The 13,473-nt window shown below is 46.9% G+C and overlaps 1 protein-coding gene across 2 annotated transcripts in view; it reads left to right on the forward strand.

Annotated features, from left to right (window-relative positions):
• Positions 1-13,473, forward strand: part of NUDCD3 (NudC domain containing 3) — a 70,755-nt gene that overhangs the window by 42,318 nt on the left and 14,964 nt on the right. For both annotated transcript variants that reach the window (XM_055590691.1, XM_055590690.1), the window contains exon 3: positions 3,746-3,878. In XM_055590691.1, coding sequence (XP_055446666.1) covers positions 3,746-3,878 — 133 coding nt within the window. The remainder of the gene's footprint in view (positions 1-3,745; positions 3,879-13,473) is intronic.

The following is a 13,473-nucleotide window of genomic DNA, read 5'->3' on the forward strand; positions in this document are numbered from 1 at the left end:
GTGAGAATTGGGACAGCCCTTGGAAATGAGTTTGCCACTGTCTCTTAAGGGTGAGATGCTTTCTTTTATACCCTTGACCCAGCAGATCCACTCCTGGGTGAATAGTCAAGATAGATCCTTCAGGTTTGGTGACACAGAAAGGAGAGGATAGCATAATAAATGTCTGTGAGGTTCCCCCACTTCTTCATTAACAATATGTCAGAATTCATGTTTCCTTTCTTTCTCTAATCCCTTTTTTTTTTGATGTGGCAGAGCCCAGAAATCACAAACTTTCTTTCACCCATGCGTACTTCAGTAAAAAAGAAGAGTGGACTAAATGAATATCACAACTGAACAAATTTATAATTCCCTGTAATCATCTAATGTCCAGACTGCGTTCACTTTTCCCTCATTGTCTCAAAATGTCTTTTTACAGTTGGTTTTTTCAAAATACCTGTCCAGCAAGTCCAAACATAACATTTGGTTTCTCTGTCTTCTAAGTCTCTTAATTTAGAATAATTCCTCTTTTTTTTTTTCATTTTGTGATGCCCTTTGTAACCATTTGTTTGTAAAGAAACTTAGAACTTTGTCTATTGTAATTTCCCAGATGCTGGACTTGGCAGGTTTTATGTTGGTGGTTTTGATGGATACATTCTCTGCCGCTTCTGCTGTCTGTAGTCTGGTGGTTAGACCTGTGGTGTGGAGCAGATTTAAGGCTCAGCATTAGGGCAGGACTACCCCAGAGGTGAGGTTCCCTCAGGAGGTGCCTGGTATCTTGCTGTTGTGGACACAGCAGAATTTTCCGGTCCTTCTGTGAGCAGACTCCCATCCACCTCTCACCTAGAGCTCAGCATCCGTCAAGGAATGCTGCCCAGACTCAGCGTTTCCATTGTAGGTTACACAGTGGTGATTATCTCATTCTGTTGTACCTTTATTTATTATTTTTGGCTGTACGGGCTTTTCTCGAGTGGCAGCGAGTGGAGGCTACTCTCTAGTTATGGTGTGCAGGCTTCTCATCGTGGTGGCTGCTCTCATTGCGGGGCACGAGCTCCAGGTGTGGGATATGGTAGGATCAATGAGGAGAGCAGGAAATCAATGCGAGATGGGGCTGCTCTGCAAAGGGGGAGGATGAACTACTGTCTGCTAATGTACATACACACGTACTGGCTACACCATGTACACCCCCCAACACAGGCTTGCACGCACACACAGCATGAACATGCTCACACCACATGTTCACATTACACACGCACACATGCACATGGAAGTGCTCACACACTGTGTACTCCACACACACACACTGTGTACTGTGTACTCCACACACAGGTACACAGCACATACTCACATGTACACACGCACACCACATTCCTCATGCACAAGCCCTGGCCTCTCCCCCGGGTACATGGACAGTGGCATCTACAGGTGGGTGAGGAGCTGTTACACCTGTGTACCACTGAACACCCAGGAGAGGTGGCCTTTGCCTTAGAGCATGAGGGACAGGTGTGAGTGAGTGGAGGCAGGGTGTTCCAGGGTGGAAGCAGCTCTTTTCTGGCTCTAGGAACCTGGTGAGTGCTGGCCAGCACCTGTCTCCACATAGTGGGGAATCTACCCCTCCCCCCACCCCAAACCCTGGGAACCTGGAAAGGGGCTTGAGAGTGCCCCCTGCTGAATTACAACCTGTTCCCTATATGGGCTCCAGCCTCCTGCACAGAAGCCTTTATTTGGGGGCTGTGACCCCTTTTACCCACCACTTCTCCCACTCCCACGCCGCCACCCCCACAGGGCAGGGGCTTGGAGAGAGGGAGGGGGGAGGCGGCCTGAGTTCCTTTCCCACCTGTGCAGGTGCTGCTGGCTGTGGGCACCTGCAGACCCTCTCCTTTGGAGAGGGCCTTTTCTTTAACAGTCACAACCCTGTTATCTGGGCTGATTCGGCTCATCAGGCGTGGGTGCTGCAGTGAGGCCTGCTCCCTGTCTGCACCCTGGCTGCTGACGCATGCTCCTCCTCCCACCCTTCCCACTCCCCCCGCCCCCTTCCCCCTCCCACCCCAGTTCTGGCCAGCAGCTGCAGGGGTGTGGCTGTAGGCTGGTCTGGGAGGACAGGGTGAGGGCGAGGGCCCAGAGAACCTGCATGTGACAGGAGACTTATTTTATGCACACTGTCGGTGGGAAATAATCAACTTTATTTAATGAGAATGTGGATTTAGAGTGTTAAAAACACCCAGAAGCTTGCTCATCTGTGCTGGGGAAAAGCTGCAGGTCCAAATAGGGTTGCAGGGGGCAGGGAGGTGTGCGTGCCTGCTGAGCTGCCCACCCTGTGATGCTCCCTGGCCAGCGCCCTCCACAGCCACCAGCTGCACAGCGCTCGCCTCTGCCGCTTGGCTGTCTTCTCCCCGAGGTTCTTCACGTTGTCCCTCTGTGCGTGTGTCTTTGTGTCCAGAGCCCCCTCCCTTTAAGGACATGGTCGTATTGGGTCAGGCCTACCCTAATGACCTCATTACAATGGATTACATCTGTATAGACTGTGTCTCCGTGTGAGGTGCCGAAGGCTAGGACTTGAACACACTCATTTTGGGGGACACAGTTCAGCCCGCAGCAGCCACCAGTTTACCAGCCCAGAGAGCCTGGGCTGTGGCAGAGGCCCAGCCTCAGATTTAAGGTGCAGAAGGCACACCCACAGGAGGGAAACATGTTCTTGGCTTACAGCGTTCACCTGAAAAGTGCATCCTCATTAACCACCACTTGCGGCCCCTCCTGACCAGAAGTGAGAGGCTGATGGGGTACAGCCCTTGACCCTCTTGTGTGTTTTCCTCTGCAGACATGTGGGCGTGCATGGGAGTGTGGCAGCCCACCCATCAGCCTCTCCCTCCAGGCGCATCAGCGGGCTCCGCACGCGCAGGAGAACGGGGCTGCATGTACCTGTTGTTGGGATGGGCGTGCTCATAGGTGTTGTCTCCTCCTCAACTAGGTTTCTGTCTTTTAATTTAGATCAAAAACTTACTATGATGGACTCTCAACTTATTTCTATGTGGTGTTTTTACTATTATTAACAGTTAAATTTTGTGACAATTGTTTTATCGTGTTTTATTTTTGACATCAGCTTCTGGCCATGCCTGTTTACATCTGTGCTGGGTTGGTAATACACGTACAAGAAGATTCAGCTGACGGAGTTTCTTTCCTAGGCTGTCTCATAAGCACACTGCTCACATCTGAAGAAAGTCTGCAGTTCAGTGCAGTGCCTTGGCTTTGATTTATTTACCAGGGGAAGATGGAGGCTGGGCTTGGATTAGAATTGAAGTTGAGTAGCTACAGGCTAAAGTGGTTTTTTGGTATCCCCCCCGCCCTGCCTTTTTTTAAAAAAAAATATGGCCTGCCAAGCAGTTTATGGGAAACCAGGCACCCACAAGCCCCAGGATGTTATTAATTAGGCTCTTTGGCTTGTGAACTGGTCTGGTTTTTAAGCTTTGTGAAGACCAGGAGGGCCAGGCTATGCCATGGACTGCATTGACAGATATTTTTCCTAACCTTGAGGGTGCTACACAGGGTCTTCTCCTTGGATTTTCCCTTTGTTCCTGTGACTTCCCATTGAGGCCCGAATTGGGTGGTCAGAAAGGAAATCAGCCAGAGGGAAGGGGAGTTTTAGACGCAAAACCAAGCAAGGTTAGGTGAACGTTCTCAGGACCTGGAGACAGTATGTTCCTGGGACCCTGTGGGCTTCCTGCCCTGCTTGTGGGCCTGGGCTGTCGTCTTACTTCTTGTTCTTTCTCAGGAGACAGGAGCAGTTCCAGAGAAACCCCGACAGCTACAACGGTGCTGTGCGTGAGAACTACACCTGGTCCCAGGACTACACGGACCTAGAGCTCAAGGTGCCGGTGCCCAAGCACGTGGTGAAGGGCAAGCAGGTAACCGCCAGGTTCTTCCAGCTTCATCTGCTCAGCTTCTTTCCTGAAGCAAAGGCTTCAGGCTGTGGGCTGCACTGGAGCTGCTTCGCCACCAGCACAAGACTGCTTCTTGTCTTCAGTCACCAGCATACCAGTCTCCGTGCTCTTTAACCACGTCAAGTATGAGACCCAACTTAGCCTCCTATGTGAATAGCACCTGAGCTTTTTTTTTCTTTTTAATTATAGTATTCTCATATCATTTATTGTCTTTAGTCTCTGCAAAAGCACTACAGAGTAGGCAGGGCAGTTATTGTTACACCCATTTCACACTGGAGAAGGTGGAGTCCTGAGGCAAAGCGGAGCACCACAGGTTCTGTTGTGATAAGCGGACAGTCCTGTGGTCTGTGGAGCCGTAACATTTACAGCTTGAGTGGATTTCTCCATCTTAATGAGCTTGAGTGAGTAGAAATTTAATCTTTTAGTGAGATAGAGATGTTTACTTGGGGACCTTGCTGAGAAGAACATTATTATAGCTCGTTGTAAGTAGGCAGGCTTCACATTAAAGAAAAAACTCTCATGTGAAATGGGACATTGTTACTATAATCCACAATGTAAAAAATTCTTACATATGCTAGAAACTGTTTTCTTATTTCATTTGTCATGAGAAACTACAACCTGCAAAGTAAGTGGTATCTTTCATGTTTTATAGATGAGAAATTGAGGCCGAGAGAAGTTACTCAGTTATCCAAGTTGACATGGAAAAGTCACCATGTGTCTCCTTCACTCTTGCTATGCCAGGAGCAGTGAGCACTGTCTGAATGTTTTAGAAGGAGTGAGTGACTGAATGGGTGCCCTGGTACAGCTGTGGTTTGATTCAGGTGTGTCTGCTTCTAAAGCTCATACTGTTTCCCCTGTGTCCCACTCCTCACTTTAAAAGCAGAAACAACTGCAGCCTTCTTTAAAAGGGACGGTCCCAGAGCATATGAAGCGGAAGTTGAGTTTCATGTACGTTTCAGAGAAAGGACCACTGTGTGAAGTGGCTCCTGCTGGTCTGGATACAGGCAGTGAGCAAGCCCTTCCAGACCTTCCCCTTAGCCCACTTCCATCCTGAGGTCCCTCCTGGTCCCTTTGTGATTACCCAGGCTCTACCTAAAATAAACCTGCCCTCTGCAGCAGTCTGGGTGGGTCTGGGGAAGCCTCTAGAAGACTGCAACTTCCTACCAGTGTCAGATAAACGCAGTTCATCCTGCAGCATGGAACACAGGAGCAGGACTGGAGCCCCTGGGTCTTCACAGCTCCTTGTGGGTGTGTGTCAGGGCGCCATGGGGATGGTGTCAGCTGCAGCACCACTGTCTACCCATCTCTCCCTTTCTCTCCTTCCCCACTAGCCCAGGAGATCGCACTAGGGCTCAGTGACCTCCTGACCCGATGGGCTTTAGGATCCAGGTCATACTGGTACCTAGGGGTCATCCCCACAGAATCCTACTTTTGATGACTGTGTCCTCTCTGACACTGTAGGTCAGAGCCAGTGCAGGCTGTGTTGCCCAGCATGCTTTAGAATTTTAGTTGGTCAGGTGTTGATTTTCATTATGTTTTTTTGGTAGGATTACCTTGTATGCAGGCAAATAAATTATGAAAAGTGTTGGTTACACACTTAATTAAAAATGTTAGAGCTTCCTGGTCTAGAGTGTCTTCTAACTTCTCCATGAACTTCGGGAACTTTCTCTGGAAGGACTTTTGTTAGGCCCAACCTAAAGCTAGTTATTTTGGGGAATTCCTTGGCAACCCAGTGGTTAGGACTCTCATGTTTTTACTGCTGACAACTCAGGTTTGATCCCTGATTGGGGAACTAGGATTCCTCCAGCTGCACAGCATGGCCTCCCCACAAAAGGCAAACCCCACCCCCCCAAAACCCCAAACTAGGTATTTTGACTTAAGAGACCTAGGTCACCTGACAGCTCTTGCTGAGCTTCCATGGCTACCTGGGAAGCCTACTCATTGAAAACAGCGTCTCAGATGTGCCCGCTAGTCGCTGGGGTGTCAGTCTCATGATTCCAAGCTCTGCCGCCAGCAGTGTGTTGTGAGGGGCCTGCCCTTCATCCTACTGTGCTAAGGGACGGACCGCCATGCCCCCGGCACATCCTTGCCTCTCAGCTCCACTTGTCTTGACCTCTGGGGTGAGATGGCCTCGGTTTCACTGAGGATGGCCCTGGGTTTTGCTCATTTCTGCATTAGACATTTACCGAGCCCATGATGGTCCCTGAGACTGGTATGAGATGACTGCACTGGAGCTGACATGTGGGGCTCAGGTAACAAGGCAGGTGCGCCAGCACAGTTCCAGGCTGTGTGGAGCGTAAACAGGCTGTTTGTTTAACGTGCACTGTGCAGCCAGGCACCCCTAGGGCCCTTCCTCCAGCAGTCCTTTGAGGCCTTGCGGTTCACAAGGGGAAACACAGAGGGTCAGGGTCTCCAGGCTGGCTTTTTCTGGAGCTAGCGCTCCCTGCACTCGGGGGTGTGTGGATGAACCTGAGTGTTTGTGATGCTGGGACTGGAAGAGGCTCATTCTTTGTAAGGCAGTTTTTTATCTAGTGCTGGCCCATTGTGATACTTGCTGATTTAATTTGCACTAATCTCCTGTGTGGTTAGATTTTCTTTTCTCTTCCAGTAGTATTTTTTCCCCATGACATTAAAAAAAAGAGTATGATTGATACACAGTGTTAGTTTCAGGTGTACAGGATAATGGTTTGATATCTGTGTGTTGTGGAACGATCATCACGTCTGGTTAACATCTCACCATACTATAGAGCTCCGTGTGTGTGTGTGTGTGTGTGTGTGTGTGTGTGTGTGTGCACGCGCGCGCTCAGAACTTTTAACATACACTCCTCAGCAACTTTCAAATTCTGTATTTTTCTTAAGAATTCATGATCTCTCTAGTTTTTAGTGATCTAAGAGATTTAGTTATGCCTCACTTACGGCACCCCACTCCAGTACTCTTGCCTGGAAAATCCCATGGATGGAGGAGCCTGGTAGGCTGCAGTCCATGGGGTCGTGAAGAGTCAGACACGACTGAGCAACCTCACTTTCACTTTTCACTTTCATGCATTGGAGAAGGAAATGGCAACCCACTCCAGTGTTCTTGCCTGGAGAATCCCATGGACGGAGGCGCCTGGTGGGCTGCCATCTATGGGGTCGCACAGAGTCGGACACGACTGAAACGACTTAGCAGCAGCAGCACTTAAAAGTTTGAGAGTAAGTTTATTTTGTATCTCTTGGCTTTTGCTGGCCTAAGGGTTTTTCTGAGTTGCCAGTTTCTTTCTGGACTGGCTCCTTTCCAGTTGTTCCCTGCAGTACCTGTCACAGCTACCTGTGGGCAGTGTTTATTTTTGGTTTTTGTCTGTGGCACCTTTCAGATACCATCATGGTGGTAGCTGTGATAGTAGCAGGTCAGCTGATGAAGTCGCAGTTGTTCTGGGTTTGTAAGTAGCTCTCTGTGAGGGGGGCAGGCATGTTGGGCATAACGGGTAGATGTGGCAGGCACCGAGTGTTAATGGAGGGCGGTCCTGGGCCCCCTCTTCTTCAGCTGTAGCTTGTGCTTGAGGCCTCAGAACACTGCCTCTCCTTTACTCCTTTTTGATTTTTTTTTTCCTGTGGAAATGGGTTTGCTTCTCAGGTGTAGTGGGGGACAGCTAAATGCATGTGGGTTATGCTTTATGTTCAAGTGTTATTATTTTACATGCAACCATTTTTAAATTTTTGTAATTTCTATTGTTTTGCTGGTGAATCTAAAGGAAAATTTCTCAAAATGAAGCTTTGGTCTCTTTCATTCATGAGATATAGTTAGATCTTTGCTTTGCACAGGAAAAGCAGCCAAGTTCCCCATTCTGTGCTCAGCGTAGCCATGAAGTCGGGAGAAGGAACTTTGCAGTCAGGACGGAGATCTTTGTGTGATCGCAAAAGGCAGCTGGGGCTGGTTATATACATGGCCTTTCATTGAATCATAGGATTTTAATGATGGAAAATTGAACTCCAGAGATTTTTAGTCTAACCTCTCACTTGGCACATGAGAAAACTTTCCTGGAGATGTGAACTGCTAAGGCCCTACACTGTCTGGTGAGATGGTGGCGGAGTAGAGAGCGGGACCCAGCTCCCACCCCCTTCTCTGTTTGATCAGTCATCTTCTGAGTGGAAAATATCATGATATTGTTGTGCACAGTCCTGACTGGATGACAGTGAGTGACAAGTGAATTAATTTCCTTTGAAATATTCATCTCGGAGATGGTGCATGGTCTTTACTGACTAATGATGTCCTGCGGGCTGGTGGGCTCATGACCATGCTGCATGTCATCTCTAGCCTCACCATGGGAACCTTCCAGAAGAGCACCAAGACCCCTGGGCATGTCTTGCACAGTGATGCTGTGCCCCAGAGCTCAATGCAGCTGTTGGAATTTGTGCTAAAAAGCTCTGCAACACAGTGTTCCCTTCTTAGAAGGCGTTTAGAAAAAAATGTAGGAAGACTTTTATTATAGGAAACTTCCATAGCAGAAAAGGCTAATAGGTTGCATTTATCTATTAAAAAAAATTTTTTTTTGCTTGAATGCATAGGACACTTACCTGTTTAAAACAATAAAAATGTACAATGAAAAGTTTCTCTCCTGCTTCTGTCCTTTTATCCTATTCCAGCCCCCACCCCAACCTCAGAAATCACATTCCTAGTTTCTGGGATCTTTTGGCAGGTGTTTTCTTTCTTTCTTTCCTTTTTCTTTTTTTTTTTTTTTTAAAGATTTTTGATGTGGGCCATTTAAATTTTTTTATTGTGTTTGTTACAGTGTTGCTTCTGTTTTTATGTTTTGGTTTTTTGGCCACAAGACCTATGTGGGATCTTGGTTCCCTGAAGAGGAATAACCTGCACCCCCTCCATTGGAAGGGGAAACCTTAACCACTGAATCACCAGGGATGTCCTGCCAGATGTTTTCTATGTGTATCTTGTCAAATATGACTTGATACCATCATGACCCTACAGGCAATACACTCCCATTGCCCACATTGGCCCTTCCAGGGCGGCTCTGGTCTCTTGTTTGCTGCCCTGCTGCCCACGCCTTAGCTGAGCCTGCCAACCAGCAGGTGGCTGCCCAGGAAAGTCTCAGGGGACCTAGAATTTCCCCTGATGTCCAGCTTCATCTATCAGGACCCCGAGAGTGTGTGTGCCTGAGCCCACTGCCCCTTCCACTCGGGGCTCCAGTCTCTGGTTTTACTCTGGTCAGGTTGTTTTGGTGGTACTTACTCCACTTTCACTACATCCCTTTGGATCAGGAGTTTCTTGAATAGTTTTTTGTTTTTCTGGAGTTTCTTGATGTCTTGCTTTTTTTTCTTGTCAAAAGCAGTACACTATCATCATAAACTCAGAATTACCCAGATTCTCACAGGTAATCTGTATTGTCTAGAAATCATTCTCTGCAGACCATTTCACCCATGACTCCCATTTGGACTGATTATTTTCTAGTTCAATATTATATAGCTTGCATCCTAGAACTTTTTTTTAACCTCACTTCTAGGTTAAATTCACTGTGTTTTAGATCCTTTCTGGGCCTTCCTCCTTCCCCCCGCCCCCTTTATTTTTATTGAGATATAATTGGCATATATCATTGTAGTAGGTTCAGGTGTGCAGCATAAATATTTGAAATGTGTATGTGTATATATATACATATATGTAGCAAAATAATTTCCACCATAAGTTTAGTTAAAATTACCACCTTCCATAGTCACAGTTTTTTTCTTGTGATGAGAACTTAGTTCTCCTGTCTTAGCAACTTTTAAATATACAAGTATTGTCAATTATAGTCACCACACTATACTTTAGATTCCCAGAACTTACTCATTTTATAAGTAGAAGTTTGTACTCTTTGACCCTCCCTCACCCAGGATCTTCCTCTGTTTTAGTTTCATCCTCATTTTGTTATGTTACAGCCTCAAGTAACTTTCTCAGAATGATGGTGTGGTAATAAATACAGTGCTCCCGAATGTCTTCAGTTCAGTTCAGTTCAGTCGCTCAGTCGTGGCCGACTCTTTGTGACCCCATGGACTGCAGCATGCCAGGCTTCCCTGTCCATCACCAACTCCCAGAGCTTACTCAAATTCATGTCTATCGAGTTGGTGATGCCGTCTAACCATCTCATCCTCTGTTGTCCCCTTCTCCTCCTGCCTTCAATCTTTCCCAGCATCAGGATCTTTTCCAGTGAGTCAGTTCTTCGCACCAGGTGGCCAAAGTATTGGAGTTTCAGCTGCAGCATCAGTCCTTAATGAATATTCAGGACTAATTTCCTTTAGGATGGACTGGTTGGATCTCCTTGCAGTCCAAGGGACTCTGAAGCATCTTCTCCAACACCACAGATCAAAAGCATCAATTCTTTGGTGCTCAGCTTTGTTTATGGTCCAGTTCTCACATCCATACATGACTACTGGAAAAACCATAGCTTTGACTAGATGGACCTTTGTTGGCAAAGTAATGTCTCTACTTTTTAATATGCTATCTAGGTTGGTCATAGCTTTTCTTCCAAGGAGCAAACGTCTTTTAATTTCATGGCTGCAGTCACCATATGCAGTGATTTTGGAGCCCCCAAAATAGTCTCTCACTGTTTGCATTGTTTCCCCATCTATTTGCCATGAAGTGATGGGACCGGTTGCCATGATCTTAGTTTTCTGAATGTTGAAACATTTCTGAATGTTTTAAGCCAACTTTTTCACTCTCTTCTTTCACTTTAATCAAGAGGCTCTTTAGTTCTTCGCTTTCTGCCATAAGTGTGGTGATATTTGCATATCTGAGGTTATTGATATTTCTCCCGGCAATCTTGATTCCAGCTTGTGCTTCATCCAGCCCGGCATTTCGCATGATGTACCCTGCCTATAAGTTAAATAAGCAGGGTGACAATATACAGCCTTGATGTACTCCTTTTCCTATTTGGAACCAGTCTGTTGTTCCATGTCCAGTTCCCACTGTTGCTTCTTGACCTGCATACAGATTTCTCAGGAGGCAGGTCAGATGGTCTGGTATTCCCATCTCTTGAAGAATTTTCCACACAGTCAAAGGGTCTGGCGTAGTCAATAAAGCAGAAGAAATGCAGTTATTTTAACCTTTCACTTATTTTGTGATTTGAGTTTATATGGAATTCTAACTTTAAAGAATACTTTCTTGGGAGTTCCCTGGTCACCTAGAATTCTGGGCTTTTGCTGCTGTGGTCCAGGTTCAGTCCCTGGGAGGGGAACTGAGATCCAGCAGGCTGCGTTGTGTGGCAAAAACAAATAAGCAGACTCCCCTAGCATGATTGTAGGTGTCATTCTTTTCTTTTCTTACATCCACTGTTACTGATTGTAGTGATCTCTTCCATTCCGGTTCTTTGTGCATAAATGTTTCCCCTGTTACGTAGAACTTTTTGGAACTTATTCTAAATACTTAGCAATATGAATTGTCATCTTTCATTCCTTCTGTTCAGCCCTCAGTGGGTTCTTTCAAACTGAAGACATGTTTTTTTTAAGCACTGGTCGTTGTCTTGTCATAGTTTCTGGGATGCCAAACTGATTGCCTGGGTTGGTTTCTTATTCTACCTTGAGTTTTTTTATCTTCTAGCCTTTCTATTGAAAATTTTATTTTCACTCTATTTTTTTCTAAGTATCTTTTGTTTGTTTTGTCTAGTTCTGTTTTCATGTTTTATTCTGGTTCTGCAGATACAGTATCTTCTCAGGTCTCTAAGAATATAAATTGGACATATTTTAAAATTGCCTTTTTACTTAGGTAGCTCTGTAGTCTTTACCTTTTTTTTTTGTTGTTAACCTAAGTCTGTCTTTGGGGACTGCTGCTTTTTCTCATAGGATACAATCCTCATTTCCCTATTAGTTTTTTTATTTAAAAAATATATGGTCCTCATTCTTTTGAGTGTGGAATGATGATGGTTTTCTCCTTTACATGTCTGAGGTCTGCTCCCCCCATCACTGCTCACAGCTGAGGGCTTGACTGGTGGTTGGCTTTGCCTTACGGTGTACTGGGCCAGTGTCCACCCAGTCCCCTCAGCTGCTGGCCAGGTTTTCTGGAGCTGGGCTGCCTGTTGCTCAGTGGCACACGGTGGGTTCCAGTCTCTCCTGATAGGGCTTCGCTGGCCCAGCTGCCCTGTGGACTGACTCAGCTGCTCTGCCTCCACACTCCGTACTTGGTGACTGCCAGCCGGAGGCCCCACGCAGCTGTGCTTGTCCCTGTTGTGTGGTGTCTGTCCCCACACACTTCTCCTTCCTCTCCACAGAGCTGTCAAAAGCTTGTCTGTCCCGGCCTCTCCCTATTTACCTTGTGCTGTCCGGGGTTTTTCTGTTTGTGTTTTGTTCCTGTCATCTCTGTGGGTCAGAGGATGACCGCCTGTTCTCAGAGTGACGCCTTGGACTGGAGCTCTTGGAAGCGTCTCCTGCCTGGTTTCCTTTGGTGCCTGGGTGCATCCCCTTTGTACAAGAGACAAGTGTTGTGGAAGCTCACCCAGATTTGGAAATTATCCTGTTAGGTGAAGCTGGCTGGAGAATTTCATTTGTTAAAGTGAGCTTGTTCCTGGGAGGCCAACTGATGGAGCCTTGGTCCACTCTGTCAAGTGTTCTTTGCATCTCTGAGTTCATGGTCAGGGACACGATTTGGCCAGTGATTATCTGGATCCATCTAGGAGTGAGCTGGGCTGCTGTTGGGCAGCTGGGAGTGAAGTGAGTTGTGCCTGTGCCATAGCAGAATCAGTTGAGAAAGTGGTAATTCTCCCAGAAGTTGAGTGTAAGTGAAGCTGGGGCTTACAGGGCCCCATTCGGCCGGCCTGTGGGCATGGTGTGTGTAGACATCGTTTTCCTTTCCATCACTCTTTATAGTTATTTAAAATTCAGGTAGGTTATAGTATCAGATTCCATCAACGTGTGTGTAAACTCCAGTTCGAAAATTCTGTGACACTGAGGGAATCTTTTCAAGTGCTTTATAAGCATTTAATACGCACTTACCAAGTGACATGGGAGGGCCACCTGCAAACTGTTTTGACACCTTGACTGACCCCACGCTCCGGTGAGAAAGGTCTAAGTTAGCCAGCCTCTGTTCATGTAATGAATACATTGTGTAAATACTATTATAAAAAGATTTTTGCATTGTAAAACACAGAATTTAGAATTTTAAAGAAAAGGGGGCGGTGGTGGTGGTGGGGAAATCCCTGTAGTTCTGTTTTCTTTCCTGGACTGTTTACTGATTTGAATGTACTTGGGATGCTGCTTGCTGGGATCCACGCATGAAGCAAAGCCCCTAGTCCAGCAGCTCCAGCGCAGGTGTGAAGACAGACGTGTGAGAGCAGAGATCCAGTGAATGACTATATGGAGAACAGAGACAAAATGTAAAACCAGAGGATCTGGCCTCACCCTCCTGGCTGAAAGCCGAGCTGTGGCCATAGCCGGCATAGCAGCTCCTGGAGGGAAGAGGAGCTGGCTGCTCCGGCCCCCGGGCATGTCCTCTGGGTGGGACCCCAGACAGCAAGGTGGGCCTGGGGAGAGTAGCCGCCTGCTACACTGGCCCTGCTTGCCTTCCGTCCAGGGAGTTGGTCTCCCCTAACTGGAGAGGAGA

The sequence above is a fragment of the Bubalus kerabau genome, chromosome 8 (assembly GCF_029407905.1).
Source record: "Bubalus kerabau isolate K-KA32 ecotype Philippines breed swamp buffalo chromosome 8, PCC_UOA_SB_1v2, whole genome shotgun sequence".
Lineage (NCBI taxonomy): Eukaryota > Metazoa > Chordata > Mammalia > Artiodactyla > Bovidae > Bubalus > Bubalus kerabau.